This window comes from Oncorhynchus kisutch, linkage group LG26 (genome assembly GCF_002021735.2).
Source record: "Oncorhynchus kisutch isolate 150728-3 linkage group LG26, Okis_V2, whole genome shotgun sequence".
Classification (NCBI taxonomy): Eukaryota; Metazoa; Chordata; class Actinopteri; order Salmoniformes; family Salmonidae; genus Oncorhynchus; species Oncorhynchus kisutch.
In genome coordinates, this window is record NC_034199.2 from 39,853,276 (window position 1) to 39,875,785 (window position 22,510).

A 22,510-nucleotide genomic window follows, 5' to 3' on the forward strand; every position below is an offset into this window, starting at 1 on the left:
TAGAATACGTGGATAACTACAAATACATAGGTGTCTGGCTAGACTGTAAACTCTCCTTCCAGACTCACATTAAGCATTTCCAATCGAAAATTAAATCTAGAATCGGCTTCCTATTTCGCAACAAAGCTTCCTTCACTCATGCTGCCAAACATACCCTCGTAAAACTGACCCTCCTACCGATCCTTGACTTCGGCGATGCCATCTATAAAATAGCCTCCAACACTCTACTCAGCAAACTGGATGTAGTCTATCACAGTGCCATCCGTTTTGTCACCAAAGCCCCATATACTACCCACCACTGCAACCTGTACGCTCTCGTTGGCTGGCCCTCACTTCATACTCGTCGCCAAACCCACTGGCTACAGGTTATCTACAAGTCTCTGCTAGGTAAAGCCCCGCCCTATCTCAGCTCGCTGGTCACCATAGCAGCACCCACTCGTAGCACACGCTCCAGCAGGTATATCTCACTGGTCACCCCCAAAGCCAATTCCTCCTTTGGTCGCCTTTCCTTCCAGTTCTCTACTGCCACTGACTGTAACGAACTGCAAAAATCACTGAAGCTGGAGATTCCCATCTCCTTCACTAGCTTTAAGAACCAGCTTATCTGAGCAGCTCACAGATCACTGCACCTGTTCATAGCCCATCTGTAAACAGCCCATCTACCTCCCTCATTCCCATACTGTATTTATTTATTTTGCTCCTTTTGCACCACAGTACCTCTACTTGCACATTCATCTTTTGCACATCTAACATTCCAGTGTTTAATTGCTATATTATAATTACTTCGCCACCTTAACTCCCTTATTTGACCTTATTTGCACTCACTGTATATAGACTTTGTTTTCTTTTTTTCTACTGTATTATTGACTGTGTTTTGTTAATTCCATGTGTAACTCTGTGTTGTTGTTTGTGTTGAACTGCTATGCTTTATCTTGGCCAGGTCGCTGGTGCAAATGAGAACTTGTTCTCAACTAGCCTACCTGGTTAAATAAAGGTGTTCTCAACTAGCCTACCTGGTTAAATAAAGGTGTTCTCAACTAGCCTACCTGGTTAAATAAAGGTGTTCTCAACTAGCCTACCTGGTTAAATAAAGGTGTTCTCAACTAGCCTACCTGGTTAAATAAAGGTGTTCTCAACTAGCCTACCTGGTTAAATAAAGGTGTTCACAACTAGCCTACCTGGTTAAATAAAGGTGTTCTCAACTAGCCTACCTGGTTAAATAAAGGTGTTCTCAACTAGCCTACCTGGTTAAATAAAGGTGTTCTCAACTAGCCTACCTGGTTAAATAAAGGTGAAATAAAATAAAAAATAAAACGTTGTAGACAAAGCAATACTTTTTTTGCCAAAAATGTCAATCAATTGGCTACAAAAGGGCAGTATGTGAGTATGAACAAAGATGAGACGTATCTTTTCTTATTTGTCAGTTTTTTATGTGGTTTGTGTGTGTGTGTGTCTTTACATGTATGTATCTACCTGTGCCAATAATCTGTATGAATGTACATGTGGTCCCATGTCTAGGAGCCAGTAGTCTTTGGTCTCTATCCCAAAGGCCTGTTGTTTTTCCCAGCTCAGTCACATTCAGAAAAACCTCCCGTCTCTCCCCATGTCTACAACGTCTCCTCATCATCATCTGCGGTCGTACTATTATTGAGGACAGGCATCGTCTCCTTCAGAGAGATGTCATCCACCTGCTTGGCACTGCCCTCCTCTGGTTCCTCAGGGATGGAGGGGTGGACGCTGTCTGGGTCTGAGTTACTGATGACGTAGCCAGGCAGGGTGGTGTGGGTGGACAGTGTCGGGGGTCCGTTGCTACGATAGACACGGCTGGAGAAGAGGGTGGTTGAGCGGATGGCGGGCCCGCCCCCAGCCAGCTGAGACTGGCTGCTGGAGCTGTTGTTGAGCCCGGTGAGCACTGAGCCGTAGCGGTAACGGCCGCACACCACCGGAACCTTCCAGTCCAACGCAAGGTTCCAACGAGTCCATGTATTTTTTATCTCCGTTTGGACCTTTGGGGGAGATGAGGAGAGGCGGAGAGGAGGTTGTTAGGGAAGGAAGAGGGTTGAGGTGGGGTGGATACGGGAGGAAGAGCGTTTAGGTGGGGAATTTGGGGGAAGAAGAGGGTGGAGGTAGGGTGGGGTGGTTGAGGAAGGAAGAGGGTTGAGGTGGGGTGGTTGGTGGAGGAAGAGGGTTGAGGTGGGGTGGTTGGGGGAGGAAGAGGGTTGAGGTCAGGTGGTTGGTGGAGGAAGAGGGTTGAGGTGGGGTGGTTGGGGGAGGAAGAGGGTTGAGGTCAGGTGGTTGGTGGAGGAAGAGGGTTGAGGTCAGGTGGTTGGTGGAGGAAGAGGGTTGAGGTGGGGTGGTTGGGGGAGGAAGATGGTGAGAAAGAGAGAAAAGAGGAAGAGGGTGAATCTTAGCCCTGGTTTTTCTTATGTCAAAAGAACAGACATCTAAGGGGAAGCTCTCAACCTGAAGTGTCTTGCGCTGAAGGAAAGACCATTTATACTGTATACTGAGAATACAGAATACTGACTGACTGCTGTTACAATGGGAAAAAATGTAGAGTGGGCAGATACGCGTGTGAACAACAGACACAAACTTTTTCAGAAGTTGCCCAGAATGCCACGTGTGTCCACTTACATGCTTTTGGAAATGATTCAAACCCCTTCCCCTTTTCCACATTTTGTTACGTTACAGACTTATTCTAAAATGTATGAAATACATTTTCTTCCTCATCAATCTACACACAATACCCATAAAGACAAAAAACAGAAATACCTTATTTACTGTACATAAGTATTCAGACCCTTTGCTAAGAGACTCGAAATTGAGCTCAGGTGGATCCTGTTTCCATTGATCATTCTTAAGATGTTTCCAGGACTTGATTGGAGTCCACCTGTGGTAAATTCAATGGGTTGGACATGATTTGGAAAGGCACACACCTGCCTATATAAGGTCCAAAAGGTGAACGTGCATGTCAGAGGAAAAAACCAAGCCATTAGGTCAAAGGAATTGTCCGTAGAGCTCCAAAACAGGATAGTGTCGAGGGAAGAGGAAACAAAAACATTTCTGCAGCATTGATGGTCCCCAAGAACAAAGTGGCCTCCAACGTTCTGGAATGGAAGACGTTTGGAACCACCAAGACTGTCTGACAGAGCTCCAGAGTTCCTCTGTGGATGAGATGGCATAGTCCTTCTGGAAGGTTCTCCCAAGCGTCACGCCTGGAGGAAACCTGGCACCATTCCTTGGGTGTAGCATGATGGTGGCAGCATCATGCTGTGGGGCTGTTTTTCAGCGGCAATGACTAGGATCGAGGTAAAGTTAAACGGAGCAAAGAACAGAGAGATCATTGATGAAAACATACTCCAGAGTGCTCAGGACATCACGGCGGCAGCGTAGCCTAGTGGTTAGAGCATTGGACTAGTAACCGGAAGGTTGCGAGTTCAAACCCCCGAGCTGACAAGGTACAAATCTGTCGTTCTGCCCCTGAACAGGCAGTTAACCCATTGTTCCCAGGCCGTCATTGAAAATAAGAATATGTTCTTAACTGACTTGCCTGGTTAAATAAAGGTAAAATTAAAAAAATGGGGCAAAGTTCACCTATCAACAGGACAACAACCCTAAGCTCACAGCCAAGACAACGCAGGAGTGGTTTCAGGACAAGTCTCTGAATGTCCTTGAGTGGCCCAGCTGGAGCCCGGACTTGAACCCGATGTAACATTTCTGGAGAGACCTGAAAATAGCTGTGCAGCAATGCCCCCATCCAACCTGACAGAGCTTGAGAAGATCTGCAGAGAAGAATGGGAGGAACTCCTCAAATACAGCTGTGCCAAGCTTGTAGCGTCATACACAAGAAGACTCAAGGCTGTAATCGCTGCCAAAGGTGTTTCAAAAATAGTACTGAGTAAAGAGTCTGAATATTTATGTAAATGTGATATTTCAGTATTTGTTATTTTACACATTTTGTCATTATAGGGTATTATGTGTAGATTGATAAGGGGGGAAAGAAACAATTTAATCCGTTTTAGAATAAGGTTGTAATGTAACAAAATGTGGAAAGAGTCAATGCGTCTGAAGACTTTCCGAATGCACCATATATCAGTACACTCGTAACAGCCTAAACATTACGAAACATCCACAAAATGCGCTGTTGACTTTTGGCCACATGACAGAAAAATGTGACCATTCGCACAACAATCCTTAAATGTCACAAGAAATGAGGTAGTGTTTTTGTCTTACAATAACGTTATTCTCTGCTAATATAATATAATTTATTTTATGTCGAACACTTTCATTATGTGATCTTGCAGACATTGATTCAGCTTTGATCTAACTTTATTAAAAGAGTACCATTTGCCAGAGTAGCCTGTTCTCTACTAGCAGAGCAGAAGCTTCGGGACCATTAGCTATCGGAAAGAGAGGTCCAGAAAAGTCAAATCCGCAGCCACTCCATACCAAAAAAAATCCCCACTTGGTCTGCTTCTCACTGTATTTTTCTTAGGGTCAGATTTTGGGGTGGAGTCAAGCCTCTCGCTTTGCTTCACTTCCTGTCTGCCTACACCCACCACAGTGGTAGTAGCTATCATTGGTCACAGTCACACACCCATTAGTTGCTAACTGTCTACAAAGATTATATAAACTCAACAAAAAAAGAAACAGACGTTTTTCAGGAACCTGTCTTTCGAAGATAATTCGTAGAAATCTAAATAACTTCACAGATCTTCATTGTAAAGGGTTTAAACACTGTTTTCCATGCTTGTTCAATGAACCACAAACAATGAAAGAAAATGCACCTGTGGAACGGTCGTTAAGACACAAACAGCTTACAGACGGTAGGCAATTAAGGTCACAGTAATGAAAACTTAGGACACTAAAGAGGCCTTACTACTGACTTTGAAAAACACCAAAAGAAAGATGCTCAGGGTCCCTGCTCATCTATGTGAACGTGCCTTAGACATGCTGCAAGGAGGCATGAGGACTGCAGATGTGGCCAGGGCAATAAATTGCAATGTCCTGACTGTGAGACACCTAAGACAGTGCTACAGGGAGACAGGATGGACAGTTGATCGTCCTCTCAGTGGTAGACCACGTGTAACAACACCTGCACAGGATCGGTACATCTGAACATCACACCTGCGGGACAAGTACAGGATGGCAACAACTGCCCGAGTTATACCAGGAACACACAATCCTTCCATCAGTGCTCAGACTGTCCGCAATAGGCTGAGAGAGGCTGGACTGAGGGCTTGTAGGCCTGTTGTAAGGCAGGTCCTCACCAGACATCACCGGCAACAATGTCGCCTATGGGCACGGACTTACTGTCGCTGGACCAGACAGGACTGGCAAAAAGTGCTCTTCTCTGACGAGTCACGGTTTTGTCTCACCAGGGGTGATGGTTGGATTTGCGTTTATCGTCAAAGAAATGAGCGTTACACCGAGGCATGTACTCTGGAGCGGGATTGATTTGGAGGTGGAGGGTCCATCATGGTCTGGGGCGGTGTGTCACAGCATCATTGGACTGAGCTTGTTGTCATTGCAGGCAATCTCAACGCTGTGCGTTACAGGGAAGACATCCTCCTCCCTCATGTGATACCCTTCCTGCAGGCACATCCTGACATGACCCCCTCCAGCATGACAATGCCATCAGCCATACTGCTCGTTCTGTGCGTGATTTCCCACAAGACAGGAATGTCAGTGTTCTGCCATGGCCAGCGAAGAGCCCGGATCTCAATCCCATTGAGTCTGGGACCTGTTGGATCGGAGGGTGAGGACTAGGGCCATTCCCCCCAGAAATGTCTGGGAACTTGCAGGTGCCTTGGTTGAAGAGTGGGGTAACAGCAAGAACTGGCAAATCTGGTGCAGTCCATGAAAAGGAGATGCACTGCAGTACTTAATGCAGCTGGTGGCCACACCAGATACTGACTGTTACTTTTGACTGTTACTTTGTTCAGGGACACATTAATCTATTTCTGTTAGTCACTGAACTCAGTTTATGTCTCAAATCTTGTTATGGTCATACAAATATTTAGACATGTTAAGTTTGCTGAAAATAAACTCAGTTGACACTGAGAGAACGTTTCTTCTTTTGTTGAGTTTATATACTGACAAGATACAGGACTCAGTGCTTTAACAATGGGAATAAATGTTTGTAGAGGCAGAGGGCAGGCGGGAGCAGACAAGAACAGGCACAATTCAGATGTTACGGATATTACGTTGTTTTTCTCAAAAGTTGCCGCAATGGCATGTGTCCACATATATACATACATATATGTATATCAGTATGTGACAACCTAAACATTACAAAACTTACATTTGATCAAATAACTCTCAAGTAGAAAATGAGCAATACAATTTTATGTTGGTCAAATTCGACACTTTCCCATTGACCTTCATACAAAATGCTTTAGGCGCCGATGACGTGGACAACGATTAAGGCAGTCCCCCGCACCTCTCTGATTCAGAGGGTTAAATGCGGAAGACTCATTTCAGTTGAATGCATTCAGTTGTACAACTGACTAGGTCTCCCCCTTTCCCTTTCCCTTCATTTTCGAACAGACAGATTTTGCGGCAGATTCAGCCCTCTTCTGAGCACTGATGGAGGGATTGTGCGTTCCTGGTGTAACTCGTGAGTTGTTGTTGCCATCCTGCCTCTTCCTCTCTGGCTGAAGTTAGACAACTTATAGAGAGTGTAGAATCATCCACACTCACCTCTCCATTGCAGTAGCAGTAGATGATTGATACAAAGAAGCCCTGGAAGAGACAGAAGAGTTGAGAACCAGTGTAATAGAAAAGAGGAGTTATTTTTGTGTTGCAGATGCTATTGAATTCCATTCTTACTCTAAAGCAATGGAAGGTTGATAACATTGCGAAAACTTTGTCAATCTGGTGACATATCCCAGGGGGAAAAGTACAGATCTTAATTTGATCACTCTTTTGTTGCTGAGAATGTTCCTGCACAGAAGGATATGCAAACTTGTGTATTACTGGTTGAAAAAGGCTTCTAAAGTTTGTAATTTCCACTTTAAAACATCAGACTTGATTTAGCCTAACAAAAATTGTATCAACCCCTACAAAAATGTCCAATAATTATAATCCACATAATAATTAACATTTCCTTTTGCTGCAGGATTATTTCCATTCTGTAGCAACCTGGGTCAAATTAAGATCTTACATCTGTACCCTTCTCTCCTTCATTCTATGTCTCTATTCAACGTAACACATATCTACTGATATGGCTTATGAATGTATGAGATGTTTTGATATAATTCATATTAATTTTTCAACCTTTATTCATCAAATCATTATTACTCTGTATGGAAAGGTCATGCATTGATTAGCATCACTTCTGCTATATCTTACAGACCATTATATCTGTTCTTCTCTCTTTCAGATATTCCCCTTTCCTCCACTCCTGCCTGTCTTTGTGCAAGCAGCAGCACCCTGTTGCGCTATGGAAAGGTTGCAGATCTATGGTGCTGGCTGGCTTTGACTCTTTGACTGAGCTAAATCAGGCATGTGACTAGCCTAGTAAGGTGATGTGAAGAGACATGGTGTTGTTCTCACTCTTTTATCGTATCACCTCCTTCAGCTGGTAAACAAAGATACACAATGAGTCAAACTGTCATATTATTCAGTGATGGTGACTCATATGTTCACTCAAAAAAAGTGGAGATGTAAACGTTGTACATAAAACACATAGCTATAATGTTTGTATGAAAATGATCCCCACTATACACTGTGCTATATGAAGAACAATTCCTTGGAGGAATACAGCCAGGATGTACATGTAGAAACTGAATAACGCCTTGTGGGAATACAGCTATGATGTACATGTAGAAACTGAATAATGCCTTGGAGGAATACAATTATGATCTACATGTAGAAACTGAATAACTCCTTGGATTAATACTGCTATGATCTACATGTAGAAACGGAATAATGCCTTGGAGGAATACAATTATGATCTACATGTAGAAACTGAATAATGCCTTGGAGGAATACAATCATGATCTACATGTAGAAACTGAATAATGCCTTGGGGGAATAGGGCTATGATCTACATGTAGAAACTGAATAATGCCTTGGAGGAATACAATCATGATCTACATGTAGAAACTGAATAATGCCTTGGGGGAATAGGGCTATGATCTACATGTAGAAACTGAATAATGCCTTGGGGGAATAGGGCTATGATCTACATGTAGAAACTGAATAATGCCTTGGGGGAATAGGGCTATGATCTACATGTAGAAACTGAATAATGCCTTGGGGGAATATAGCTATGATCGACATGTAGAAACTGAATAATGCCTTGGGGGAATATAGCTATGATCTACATGTAGAAACATAATAATGTCATGGGGTATTATGGCTATGACGTACGTGCAGAAACAGACAGAATATGAAGGAATTAATTTAGCTAACTGGAGACGAGGGGAGGCAAACAATACAAAATGCATTTGAAACAAACGTGGAAACACAAACCATGAGGAAAGCTGTTATCCTCTGGGTAATTCCATAGGAAGACAACTAAACAACAAAGATGAAAGTTCTGTACATGACATCCACTATTGTAGTCAACACAGTGATACATTTTGCGTGGCTAGTCAAACTTCGTTGTAAGAAAAAAATCTTTGTTCTTTCTGTCAGAACAACTATTAAAGCAACAACAAAGAGTCTAAGATACGATGAGCAGCTTATAAGAGGTTTCTGATAGGCCAGCTGTCAGTCAGAGTAGCTCTTTTGAACAACAGTTGGTTGTCTCTATAATTATCCCCTTAAATCATTCAATTCAAAATCATAAAAATCTGATTTGAAGCTGAAATGTTATATTAGTAGAAGGATAATAAATTGTTTCGTGATGAGCTACTAACGGGGTGTCCAACACACTATTACCCTGTCTGGCTCAGCTGTGATCAACTGACATTAAACAAAAGGCTCTCATGACTGACTGAGAGTGAACATGATCTGTCACAAACCCTTGGTCCGGAGAAGGACCTTCCCTGTCTTTATTGGCCTCGGCTAGACTCAGTTAGACAGGGAGATGAAGGGAAAGTGCCAGGATGCAGGGAATCTTCCAACCTGCCTGAGGCTCAGTCTCTGACCTGTAGCAGACCCTGTCAAACCACACCAGTCTGATTGAACTGTACAGAGTGAATGCTACGTAGCTTTCACTGCTTAACTCCTGTCCCAAAGTCTTTTTTATTTGTAACTACTTTAAAGCTTTATTTTAAAACTGGATCCTACTTCATTTAATTGAATACTGTTTTATCAGCTTTCAGAGACACTTTCAATTTTGAGGGGTGAGAGGGTTCTCATGTGGAATTCAAATGGTGTACTTCCCCTCACTCCTAAAGTCCTCATTCAATTTAACAATTTGGCTTCAACGGGTGGGGAACATCTTTCAGAATATAGTGGCTTGTTCTACCACATCAGTTAATTCATTAGGGAAACTGCATAGAACACACTTATAAAGGTAATGATGGGTTACATGCACTAACCTTAATTTGAATAACTATTATGAGCTAGGCCTACCGAACATAGTAAACACCATCCATTTACAGTGGATACTGTTTGTTATCTATGCTGTACATCCGGGCTGCCCAACCCTCTTCCTGGAGATCTACTGTCCTGTAGGTTCAGTCCAACCCTAATTTAGCATATCTGATTCAGCTAGTTAAGGTCACGTTGAGCAGCTAATTAGTAGAATCAGGTGTGTTAAATTAGAGTTGGACTGAAAACCTACAGGATGGTAGATCTCCAAGAAGAGTGTTGGTCTGAAAACCCACAGGACGGTAGATCTCCAGGAAGAGGGTTGGACTGAAAACCCACAGGACGGTAGATCTCTAGGAAGAGGGTTGGACTGAAAACCCACAGGACGGTAGATCTCCAGGAAGAGGGTTGGACAAAAACCAAAAGGACGGTAGATCTCCAGTAACAGGTTTGGACTGAAAACCCAAAGGACAGTAGATCTCCAGGAAGTTGGTTGGAATGAAAACCCACAGTATGGCAGATCTCCAGGAAGAGGGTTGGACTGAAAACCCACAGGACGGTAGATCTCTAGGAAGAGGGTTGGACTGAAAACCCACAGGACGGTAGATCTCCAGGAAGAGGGTTGGACTGAAAACCCACAGGACGGTAGATCTCCAGGAAGTTGGTTGGAATGAAAACCCACAGTATGGCAGATCTCCAGGAAGAGGGTTGGACTGAAAACCCACAGGACGGTAGATCTCCAGGAAGAGGGTTGGACTGAAAACCCACAGGACGGTAGATCTCCAGGAAGAGGGTTGGACTGAAAACCCACAGGACGGTAGATCTCCAGGAAGAGGGTTGGACTGAAAACCCACAGGACGGTAGATCTCTAGGAAGAGGGTTGGACTGAAAACCCACAGGACGGTAGATCTCTAGGAAGAGGGTTGGACTGAAAACCCACAGGACGGTAGATCTCCAGGAAGAGGGTTGGACTGAAAATCCACAGGACGGTAGATCTCCAGTAACAGGGTTGGACTGAAAACCCACAGGACGGTAGATCTCCAGGAAGAGCATTGGGTAGCCCTGCTGTACATAGTCACTTTGCAAATTACCTCGACTAACCGGTACTGGTACACCCTGTATAAAGCCTTGATATTGTTATGTACATTTATTGTGTTACTTTTTTGATTGATTTGATTTATTTAAAAAATAAAATATTTTTAATATTTTCTTAACTTTATTTCTTGAACTTCTTGTTGGTTAAGGGCTTGTAAGTAAGCATTTCACTGTTGTATTCAGCGCATGTGACAAATAAAATTTGATTTGATGTGAAAATAAATCAACAGTATAGTATGTGACTATGGGCTCCAAAAGAGAGTGGGACACATATGGTATTGGCACCACTATTACAACTGATTGTATGATTCAGAGCAGCCCTTCCCATTACCTGTGGGCCAGGGTCATTGGAAGTGTTGCCACTGGAGTGCACTATAGCAGCCTCTCTGTAATTATTCCTAGTAGATTGCTCTCCTCTCTCCAGGGAGTAAGGGTCATCTATTGCTATCACCTCCTCAGTAGAAGGATCTCTAGTAGAAACTCCTGTTTTCTGGAAGCAAAATTTGGCTAATTTTCCAACTTTTCCTGCAGGTACTGTATCCAGGTCTAGACTGTGAGGGCCAGTTTGTGCTAAGGAGGAAGATGATAATGAGAAGGAAAATAATCATGTAGGAAGTACAGTAGCAATCAGTTGTATTGACCATCTCTCCCAAAGCTTATGTCAGAGTTTTGAATCGGCCAACAATGTCACTGGTCTGTGGCGATAGATAAAGGTAAGATTGATGAAGCAAATCGTCATTTCATTGCTTGTTTTTCATGGATGTTGGTGGGACTATGGCCACAAAGAGCCTAAATTCCCTCAGGTGAGAAATTATGTTTAGGGGATAAAGTTCAAGCAGTGTTGGAAAGTAAAGTTCTCCCTCAAGTTACGAAGAAATGACTGCAGATGTAGCATCTTAATAGTATGACTCTTTTGTTGCTGAGAATGTAAAACTTGCAGTTTATTTGAGTTTTAAAAAGGCTTCTAAAGTTGGCAATTTCCACTTTGAAAATTCTAACTTGATTTGCCATAATGAAAAATGTATCAATCCCTACAAAAATTTAAATGTAATTATAATCCACATAAAAATGCACATTTCCTGTTGATGCAGGACTATTTTCCTGCTATAGGAAACTGGCTCAAATGAAGGTTCTACATCTGTACCTAATTTTCAAAAAGATGGTATGAATAACCAGTTACCTGGAAGGAGTTGAAGAAGAGCTCGAAGTACATCCTGACCTCCCAGCTGAGGCCCTGGAAGGTGTGAGGCATCCCCACAAACACAATGTAGTGGACCCCAAACACCAGCACCAGCACCAGGGTGGACTTAGCCAACTTCCTGTGGGTACGGACACAAGCAACAGGTTGGAGAGGATCAGTTTGAGCAAGACAAGACAAGATGCTGAATCTTTATCTCATAATAGGTCGTTATTTGGGATGGAAGGTGATCAGTAATTCTGTGCAGTCAGACTTCAATGTAGTTGTTTTTGTCACACACAGAAAGGCTAAAGGTCACCTGTCTTTACATCGCAGTGGATTCAGCCATGACAATCTCACCAACAACTCCCTGTTTAGTAAACAGGGTTTCACATGTCACAGATGGCCATCAGTCATGTCACATTTGCAAAATTCTGCTTTCCTCGCCTGTGGTTCTTCCCCTCAGATCTGATCTGTATTGATGATCTATCTAAACAATCTCCGGATCCATCAGTGAAAATGCCAATAAACAACGAAACCTACCGGTAATTATTAAGCATTTATAAATGGCCTGCAGGCAGACTTCAGATGGGTAAATGGTGTAAATGGTGTGTAAATGGCACACTTAGTTAAGATGGGAGCGTGCCTCCCTCATATCTGTCATCATCATTCATGCTACAGTCCAGTGAACACGACTGACGCCCACAGCAGGGTTGACAGTCTCCTGCAGGGTAATGTTCTCCTGGTCTGTAAGGTGACTCAGACGCTGGTGTCTGTAAGGTGACTCAAACGCTGGTGTGTGTGTGTGTGTGTGTGCGTTGTATAACTGTTATTAAACCTAGCAGAGTGACGTGGGGCTTCGACCCTGGTGGAAACACTCTGGATCAGTCCCTGATGGCACTCTATTCCCGTTATAGTGCACTACTTTAAACCAGAGCCCTATGAGCCGTATTCAAAAGCAGTGCACTATATAGGGAACACTAGGGGTGAGATTTGAGACACATCATCTGAATGAACCTCGGAATAACTCTCACCTCCCCAACACGCAGCCCTATCATTACAGAGGCTTTCAACATCCACTATGGATGTTGTTCAGTAGCATCATGGGTAATTGCAGATAGAAATAATAATAATAATACCAACTAATATGTGCTTTTGTGTATGTTTTATGGTGTTCCATCCCACTTTGAAACGATAACGAAGCACAGAGGAGATTTCAGACCGAACATAAATTCTAAGCTAGTGGCAAGACATTTCACACCCAAGACAAGATGTACACCCATATCAAGTCATTGTTAAAAGGGAACATTAAAGGAAGTACTAAAAGGTAAGAGCACAAGAGGCAGTCTGAATATAGTTTGTCTATAACCTTCTGAGTGTTTTTTAAATCAACAATGTTCAACAATGTTCAACTCTACAGGAGAAAAAAAGGTCAAATGCCTTACTACAGTTGACTTTCAGTGTGATCAATAGACATTCAAATAACTAGTGGGTCCTCACAGAAACTAGTGGGTCCTCACAGAAACTAGTGGGTCCTCACAGAAACTAGTGGGTCCTCACAGAAACTAGTGGGTCATCTTTTGCCATCTTTTTACCCACCTGTACTGTTTTCTTGTGTCGTATCTCCCTGCGTTGGTCTCCCTGATCTTTGTTGCCAGCACTCGCACAATGTTCACAAAAAGGATAAAATTCAGCTGAAAAGACAATTGGAAAAAAAATCTAATTAGCTGAACCAGAGATAATAGACATGTGATTGCAGAGAGTACAAGTCCTCTGCTTGAAACATATTCCCTCATTTCTCTAATCTCCTCATTTCTCTAATCTCCCCATTTCTCTAATCTCCTCTCAATTCTATCTCAAAAGCCCATCTTCTTAGCACTTAATATCTCTTCACAATCCATTGAGAGATAACATGGGCTTGACTGTATGTTGATATATGATATAGAGTTGAGTAGGTTACTTTCTAAATGTAATCAGTTACAGTTACACGTCCAATATTGCAACCAGTAACCTGTCCATAATTGTAATCAAAACTCAGTAATGTAATCTGATTACTTTGTTACTTTCCTCTTAAGAGGCATAAGAAGAGGACAAAAACGATCCATAAAATTCATTTGCTGTGATGGAACAAACTTAAATTTGCACCTTATTTAAATGCTGAATTGAATGTCATTGAGAAAATAGAAAGGTTTCTTATTAACATATTTTCCTGCAAAAATCCTTTCAGAATTAAAAAGTAATCCAATAAGTAATCATCTAGTTTTATGAAGGTATCTGTATTCTGATTACAATATTTTTCACTGGTAACATAACTGATTACGGTTAAGAAAAAAAGTAATCCATTACATGTAATCAGTTACTCACGAACCCTGATGATAGACCATACAGTGCCTGGACATGTGAAAACAAGGTTCTATCTACCATGGTCTATCAATGAATCAAGCAATTCAGTACAAGTATGAGTTATAGAACTCCAAATGTAATATAATAAGAGACTACAGGCTTTGAAATGGGGCTCAAGGAGGATTACGAGTATTGAGAGGGCATTCGATTTCAAACTCGTCATTTTGCCTGATTCATATACAGAATCAGGTCATTGTTCATGAAGAATGATCGAGTCTCTCTGAGGAACACCTCAGCGACGGGTGAAAATGGCATGATGAAAAGTATTAATTTTGAGACGTGTGGCAATCAGTTGAATGCCTTTTGCCTCAGTATAATTAATTAATAATAAAAAAATGCAAATGGGACGTTTACGTATTTAGGCTTTCATTCTGACAGAGGGCTCTTAGAATGGGGCTCCTAATGGAACTCAACATCCATTAAACAACCTGTCACTTTGTATGAGGAAACCATGACAACATGAATACAGAATACATTAAAACCATGACAATGAATACAGAATACATTAAAACCATGACAACATGAATACAGAATACATTAAAACCATGACAACATGAATACAGAATACATTAAAACCATGACAATGAATACAGAATACATTAAAACCATGACAATGAATACAGAATACATTAAAACCATGACAACATGAATACAGAATACATTAAAACCATGACAATGAATACAGAATACATTAAAACCATGACAACATGAATACAGAATACATTAAAACCACAACAATATGAATACAGAATACATTAAAACCATGACAATATGAATACATTAAAACCACAACCACATGAATACAGAATACATTAAAACATTAACCCAACCCCTCTGAATCAGTGAGGTGCAGGGGATTGCCATAATTGACATCCACGTCTTCAGCGCCCGGGAAACAGTGGGTTAAGTGCCTTGTTCAGGGGAACAGTGGGTTAACTGCCTTGTTCAGGGGAACAGTGGGTTAAGTGCCTTGTTCAGGGAAACAGTGGGTTAACTGCCTTGTTCAGGGGAACAGTGGGTTAAGTGCCTTGTTCAGGGGCAGCACGACAGATTTTTACCTTGTCAGCTCGGGGATTGGATCCAGAAACCTTTCGGTTACTAGTCGGTACGCTAGACGCACTAGGCCCCCTGCAGCCCCGTCAATATGAATGCAGAATAGGTTAAAAAAGGTAGTCCCATCTCAGAGTGATGGGTTATTGTGCCATCCATTGCAGTGGGAACAGAATTGCTATGGATGGTATTTTAATTTTGTAATCTCAACCATATCACTGAAAGACATCCCATTCACGAGGAGTAAATATGTGACATATGACATCTGACAAGAAAACTCTATAACTGACTTTCATTCAAATATTTTACTAAATATTCAACTAAGTCTTCTCTCTGGACCATAATTAAATGAGCGTAAATCTGCTTATTAGCCTTAACAGCATCGTTGGATGGAAAGCTTGGAGACCCAGACGTCTATCAAAACAGATATGATCTCATTACCAATCTCAACCTCAAGAGTTCCTTCCAACCTTCTAGCCAGTTTCCAGGTGCGAGTTTCCAGGTGCATCCCAAATGTCACCCTATTTAAAAGGGGATAGGGTGCCAATTGCGACTCAACCCTCACATCTTATTCATCCCACCTAACGTATAGATTCAGATCATCCTCAGATCCCAATGACTTCATCATACTCCTCCATATGAAATCAGTGTAATTATACACATTCCCTCAAGGCTCTGACCCAAAAGGAACAGAGCTGAGCTGAGGAGAGGAAAGCTTCTTGTTTTAAGATAGTCACTCATACCATGGATCATTTAGCTAAGAATACTTAATGTATATAAAAAATTATAAGTTTGGCCTTTACTACTATAGCCCATAGAAATGTATTCAGTAACACAATCATAAATGGCAAAAAAATCATAAGGAGTAATGTTTTGAAGTGTGTGTCCTACATCTAGGAGATATAAGAAAGATCAGGAAGTGTTTTTGTTTTTGTTGGCACAAAACTACTTCCATTCATTTGTGTGGGTTACCTTCAGATGAGCCCCGTGACACTTGTGGGGGTCGTGACACTTGTGGAGGGTCGTAGAGCAAAACAGAGAACACCATTGTGTTCGTGAGAGTCTTCCCTTTTTACAGGGTCATATTAGTTCAGCCTGGTCTCATAGACACTCAAATTAGTATGATATGTTACATTTGAAGTGGTTTAAGACAGATGGTTATTTAAGGTCAAAAACAAAAGTAGTGGCCTCCCTGGTGGCTCAGTGGTCTAATGCACTGCATCGCAGTTGCTAGCTGTGCCACTAGAGATCCTGGTTCGTGACTGGGCGACGCATGGGGAGGCGCACAATTGGCCCAGCGTCATCTGGGTTAAGAGAGGGTTTAGCAAGTCGCCAGATGTACGGTGTTTCCTTCGACACATTGGTGCGGCTGGCTTCTGGGTTAAGAAGCAGTGCGACTTGGCTGGGTTGTGTTTTGGAGGACACACGGCTCTCGACCTTCGCCTCTCCCGAGTCCGTACGGGAGTTGCAGCGATGGGAAAAGACTGCAACTACCAATTGGATACCACAAAATTGGGGATAAAGAAAGTAGGGTGGTTGGGAGTTTGAATCTCATCAGTGACATTTTTAGACCATTCTCAACTTTTCAACTACTTTTGAGCTACTTTGTAACTACTTAGCATGTTAGTTAACCCTTCCCCTAACCCTAGCCCTTTGAGCTAACCCTAACTCCTAACCCTAGCTTTCATTAGCCACCTAGCTAAAATTTTTAACATATCATACGTTTAGCAAATTCGTAACATATTGTAACATAACATACATTACGAATTGTAATTGATAACTTATCATACAAAATGGGTGATGGATATCCACAAATTAATACATACCATATGAAACTTAGCATATCATCCTAAATGTAGTGTCTCGGATTTACATAAAGAATAATCCGAAATGCTCTGCGACCCGAGTTGATTAGTTTGTAGCCCAAAAGGTGTGGAAGATGTTGTTCATGAGAGACATCTGTCCATAGTGTGGTCAAACTGTACAGTTGTTTTCGTGAGAAGACCGATTTTCCGGGTGTCTCATGGTGTGACAAACACCGCTGTAGCTTGGCCACCTTCCACTGCAGATGCGGAAAGCCGACAGAGGCGGATGCCCTGGATTGAGATTCATTTTGATGGGGATTTTTTTAAATTATGTTACTTAGATCGACACACAGGATTTTGGGAGAATTCAATCATTCCTATTTTTTATATGAATAAAATCCTGCATTTTGACCCTCGACCCTCTGAGACTTCTGGGAAGATTTTAACCCACTTAACTCCAAAATGTCTCCTAAGGTTCACCGTCACTGTAAAACCCTAGTTATGTTGTTGCTTTCACAAAGTAATTTCTGAAGATTATTATTTATTTAATGTGATTAGTAATTCATTTACGTCTGTCCCTTATTTTAAGGTAAACCCTGTTACGTGAACTGAACTCTCACTTTAATATGTGACTTATTTCAGGAAACTAGGCCTATGTCACACGTCACTACTTCACATGAGAGTCATTTGAACGTCAACTTTATTTTTATATCAAAATGTGTTTTCTTGGCAGTAATTCCTTCTGGAACAGGTGAATGTTCATGTGCTTTAATAACAAACTTCTATTCCATCTGTAAATACGAATAACATTTTAAATTGCGAGCCTAGATGGTTTAGCCATAGAAAAAGTCAGCAACCTTCCCATTAGCCATGATTGGATGAGATAATGAGTGGGCTGGACATGCCAAGAGATCGAGTGGAATTAGAGTATGATAGCTAAGGAGATGGATAAAACGGCTGTCTCCGGATTACATCTTCAAACTAAGGCCAACCATGGCATCTGTGACAGAGAGGGAGAAGCGTCCATCCATGTATACGGGTAAGATAGTCTAGCTAGCTACATATTCAGATATTACACATTTCTAATTTAGTCAGAAAGTTGTTTTCATTTCAAGTTAAAGTGTACTGGTAGCTAGATAGCTAATGTTAGCTGGCTGGCTAGCTAGCTAATGAGATGTGTATGATCTGTGTAGTAATATTATTCATATATCAGAGCCATTTGCTTTGCTAGTTTTAGCCTAATTTTAGCTAGCTGACATTGAACCTGGTTGGTTAGCTTCCTGCAGATTTATGCAGTGTAGTCATGAGTTGGGATTATGGTTCTTTTTTTAGCTAGCTAGCTACATGTCTTAACACAAGACTCCACTATCCAAGTGACCATTTCAATAGAATGTTCATGATGTCAATGCATCAACTGTTAATAGACGTAGCTGGTGAATTCGCTCTGGCTATCTACTCCGATTTCAGAGCACTCTCGTCTGAGTGTGCCAGAGCGCAGAAGTAACTGACAAACTTATGAAAAGAAGAAGAAGAAAAAAACGCTCCCGGTTGCAGTAAATGTTGGCAAAAAAGCATAATTAAATTGTTGCCAGCAGCACAGTTGCAGTCACCAACGCTCTGGATAACATAAAAACAGCCTAACCAGCTCTGCTAGGGTATGTAAAAAGGTCAAAGTTGGGTGTTCTCTCATTTGTGTCTGGAAGTAGCTAGCAAGCTAGCCACCGTTAGCCAGTTAGCTTGTGTGTTTGACTGCTTGTTGTTTGGACAGAACGCTTGGATCAACCCTACTGGCTAGAGCGTCCAGTGTGCCCTCTGAATGCTCCGAGAGCAAAACAATGAATTTACAAACGGACAATCTGACAAAGCTCTGAGTTTACGGGCGGGGCTATAGATTAAGAGGGTGTGAACGATGCTGAATGGGTGTAGACAAAGAAGAGCTCTCCAGTTCGTGTAACGAAACATTCAAAGGCCATTTTCTCAAAAGTGAGTTTACAAGTTTATCAACTTTCAAAGCAGAATGACTTTCCCATTCTTCCTCAACTGTAGTGTATGACATACAATTTTCTAGCTCCGAGTCTCTACTTTTATCCAATGTAAAAAACACAATTCAAATGTTGCTACATAAGACCGAATCGAGCGGGTTGGTCATATATGGTGAACCTATTCCTTTTTAAATAGATACATTTTTTAAGGAAACATTGATCATCTAATAGTCAAATCATAGTGTAAAAGCAGGGGAGCTGGCTCAACTCTTTTTGGCCGTTTGTTTGTGTTTTGTGCTGGTAAACTGAGTGGGTTGAGCGTAACATGTCAACCCTGTTATAGATCAACAGGCTGTAAATGTCTTAATTGTCTTTTTTTTGCATTCAATTGTGGTCCTTGATCCACACAATAAGCTTCCATTCTCCTGTCACAAGCAGATTTATGACTGATTTAATATGAAATCATCCACCCTTTTATGGTCAACCCATTTATGGTCAACCCTGTTACGGTCAGCCCAGCACTTAATAGGAACTTACTATAGTATTTGTTACTTAACTTCAAGGTGGGAAATGTGTTTATGAAGTTGAAAATGTGCTATTTATGACAGGATGTTAAAATGAGGTGAAATCAAGTTACACTTCTCAAAAGGCCCCGAATTGTTGGAACGACCCAAGATAAGTGTGCTTCCATATCAGTTGCTATCTCTCACATTTCCAGAGTTAACACACACACAAAGGCAGCTGGGGGCAGAGTTGAATTTTTAATCCCAATCAAAATATTTTGCCGCCGTGCAATTTTCCACTATTATCCCCAATTTTCCACAACATTATCTGATTTCAGTAATGTGAGAGAAACCCATAAACAATAAGAAGCAGACATTCTTACTGTCTATCTTCCTTCAGCTTCTGAAAAGCTTGGTGATGGGTCTCAGTAGGCGGGACTGTGTGTCTAATCTTTAAAGCTCCCAAAAACCCACACGCTGAGCGTTTTCATAAAATGATGAATGCTAAAATGGGTCTCCATAAGATCTAGAGCAGGACTCTACAACCTTTTCTAGCATGAAAGGTACTTCAAAGAAATGAAACGTCGCCAGCTGCTCATTTTCTTTCTTTCTTTCAAATAGGCACATCATTCTCCTCTACCCTGAAACTCTTCCCTGGGGCCATGGTATAGAAGAGATGTGTTCTGTCAATATACTGTTCCTGGTAATATTATGGTAAATAAACAGTATTTGGTATGACAGGCCGCATCAAATTATCTTTGTATTTTCCTAAATTCTGTTTAATCGGATTTATTTTTCCTGGTTTTAGATAGTTTTTTTTTAAACTCTCAATATAACAATTATTCATGCAGAAACAACTAAAATGGATGTTCTGGGTCCACGTCAATGCTTAAATCACATCACTGACAAAACAAGTAGGTCATCTGAACTAGATAGTAATGAGGCAGTGGATAGACGCCAAACGGGTGTCAATATTTCCTCCCAGGGATTTGTGTATACAGTAGTTGTAACAGCAGACGGCAGTAATAACAGAGTAATAACGGATACATGTAGGTTTGAATGGATCCGTGAATCAAATGAACAGACAACACTTACTAATCATCATGATATGCACATGCCTTCAGTAACTAATCCTCATGATATGCATATGCCTTCAGTAACTAATCCTCATGATATGCACATGCCTTCAGTAACTAATCATCATGATATGCACATGCCTTCAGTAACTAATCATCATGATATGCACATGCCTTCAGTAACTAATCATCATGATATGCACATGCCTTCAGTAACTAATCATCATGATATGCACATGCCTTCAGTAACTAATCATCATGATATGCACATGCACATGCACATGCACATGCCTTCAGTAACTAATCATCATGATATGCACATGCCTTCAGTAACTAATCATCATGATATGCACATGCCTTCAGTAACTAATCATCATGATATGCATATGCCTTCATTAACTAATCATCATATGCACATGCCTTCAGTAACTAATCATCATATGCATATGCCTTCATTAACTAATCATCATGATATGCACATGCCTTCAGTAACTAATCATCATGATATGCACATGCCTTCAGTAACCTATCGTAATACACAGTGTGCAAAACATTAGTAGCACCTTCCTAATATTGAGTCGCACACTTTCCATCCTCGTACTACAGCTCCTGCCTCTCTGGCCTCTGGTGTTCGCCATGGTAACATGGTAAACAAGGTCATTAGAAGACATCTGAACTCATGTTGTCCTTGTCTTTCATTAGATGCTGCTTATCACTTTGTCTGGAGGTACAGAACCAGTCAAAAGTTTGGACACAGCTACTCATTCGAGGGCTTTTCATTATTTCTTTACAATTTTCTACATTGTAGAATAATAGTGAAGACATCAAAACTATGAAATAACACATATGGAATCATGTAGTAACCGAAAAACTGTTAAACAACTCAAAATATATTTTATATTTGAGAATCTTCAAAGTAGTCACCCTTTGCCATGATGACAGCTTTAAACACTCTACCCTTGAATGAGTAGGTGTGTCCAAAACTTTGACTGGTACTTTACATATTAGTGAAAATGTTGTTGGTATTTTTCCGGTAATGATATTATTAGACCTTCGATTGTGGGTGTTGACTGGTAAATCATGGATGGGATCCTCAGATAAGCACATTCACGCACAAACATACATACACAGCCACATGCATGCACAAGCACACGCACATATGAGTGAGAGAGAGAGAGAGAGACAAAGAGCAATTATCATATGAATTGAGTTTTCGTTTCCTGCTCTGATATCTGTCTGTGTCCCTGCCACAGAGGTGTTCAGCTGTGTTATGAAACAGCGTAAAGTTCAGGGGAAAACTTGATCTACTTTTCTGTGAGGCAGCATATCATCCTACACCAACTCTGAGACACAGACAGACTGGAGGCAGCAAGCAAAGCAGAACTCTGCCTTACCCCAATGGCTGTCAGAATGGGGACTTGGTATATCCACTTAATGTTCCCAGCACTTAACTCCCAGCACCTAGAATCATTGAGAGAAAAGAAGAAGAGGAAAATAGATGGTTGAAGAAAGGCAAACAAGGAGGAATAAAGTTGGAGGGTGTGAAGTAGGGGTGAGGTATCAAAACAAAGAAATAGAAAGAGAAGTGGAGGGACTGAGGGAGGGAGAGAGAGAGAGAGAGAGAGAGAGAGAGAGAGAGAGAGAGAGAGAGAGGGAGGGAGAGAGAAGTCGATCATTCCCTGGGCAGGATAATGAACTCCATTTAGAGACTCTCTCTATTCATTAAAGTGACAGACAGGGCAGCTAAAGAGATCCTCTCTCTCTATTCATTACAGTGACACACAGGGCATCTAAATAGAGACTCTCTCTATTCATTACAGTGACCGACAGGGCAGCTAAATAGAGACACTCTCTATTCATTACAGTGACCGACAGGGCAGCTAAAGAGATCCTCTATCCCTATTCATTACAGTGACACACAGGGCAGCTAAAG

At 41.5% G+C, this 22,510-nt stretch overlaps 1 protein-coding gene across 1 annotated transcript in view; it reads right to left on the reverse strand.

Moving 5' to 3' along the window:
• Positions 1-836: 836 nt before the first annotated feature.
• Positions 837-22,510, reverse strand: part of LOC109871437 (parathyroid hormone 2 receptor-like) — a 76,521-nt gene continuing 54,847 nt past the window's right edge. Inside the window, exons 10-14 of the mRNA XM_020462332.2 lie at positions 21,972-22,038; positions 13,358-13,452; positions 11,762-11,900; positions 6,703-6,744; positions 837-2,006 (exon numbers count right to left, since the gene is read on the reverse strand). Of these exons, the coding sequence (XP_020317921.1) occupies positions 1,608-2,006; positions 6,703-6,744; positions 11,762-11,900; positions 13,358-13,452; positions 21,972-22,038 (742 nt within the window). The 3' untranslated portion in view covers positions 837-1,607. The remainder of the gene's footprint in view (positions 2,007-6,702; positions 6,745-11,761; positions 11,901-13,357; positions 13,453-21,971; positions 22,039-22,510) is intronic.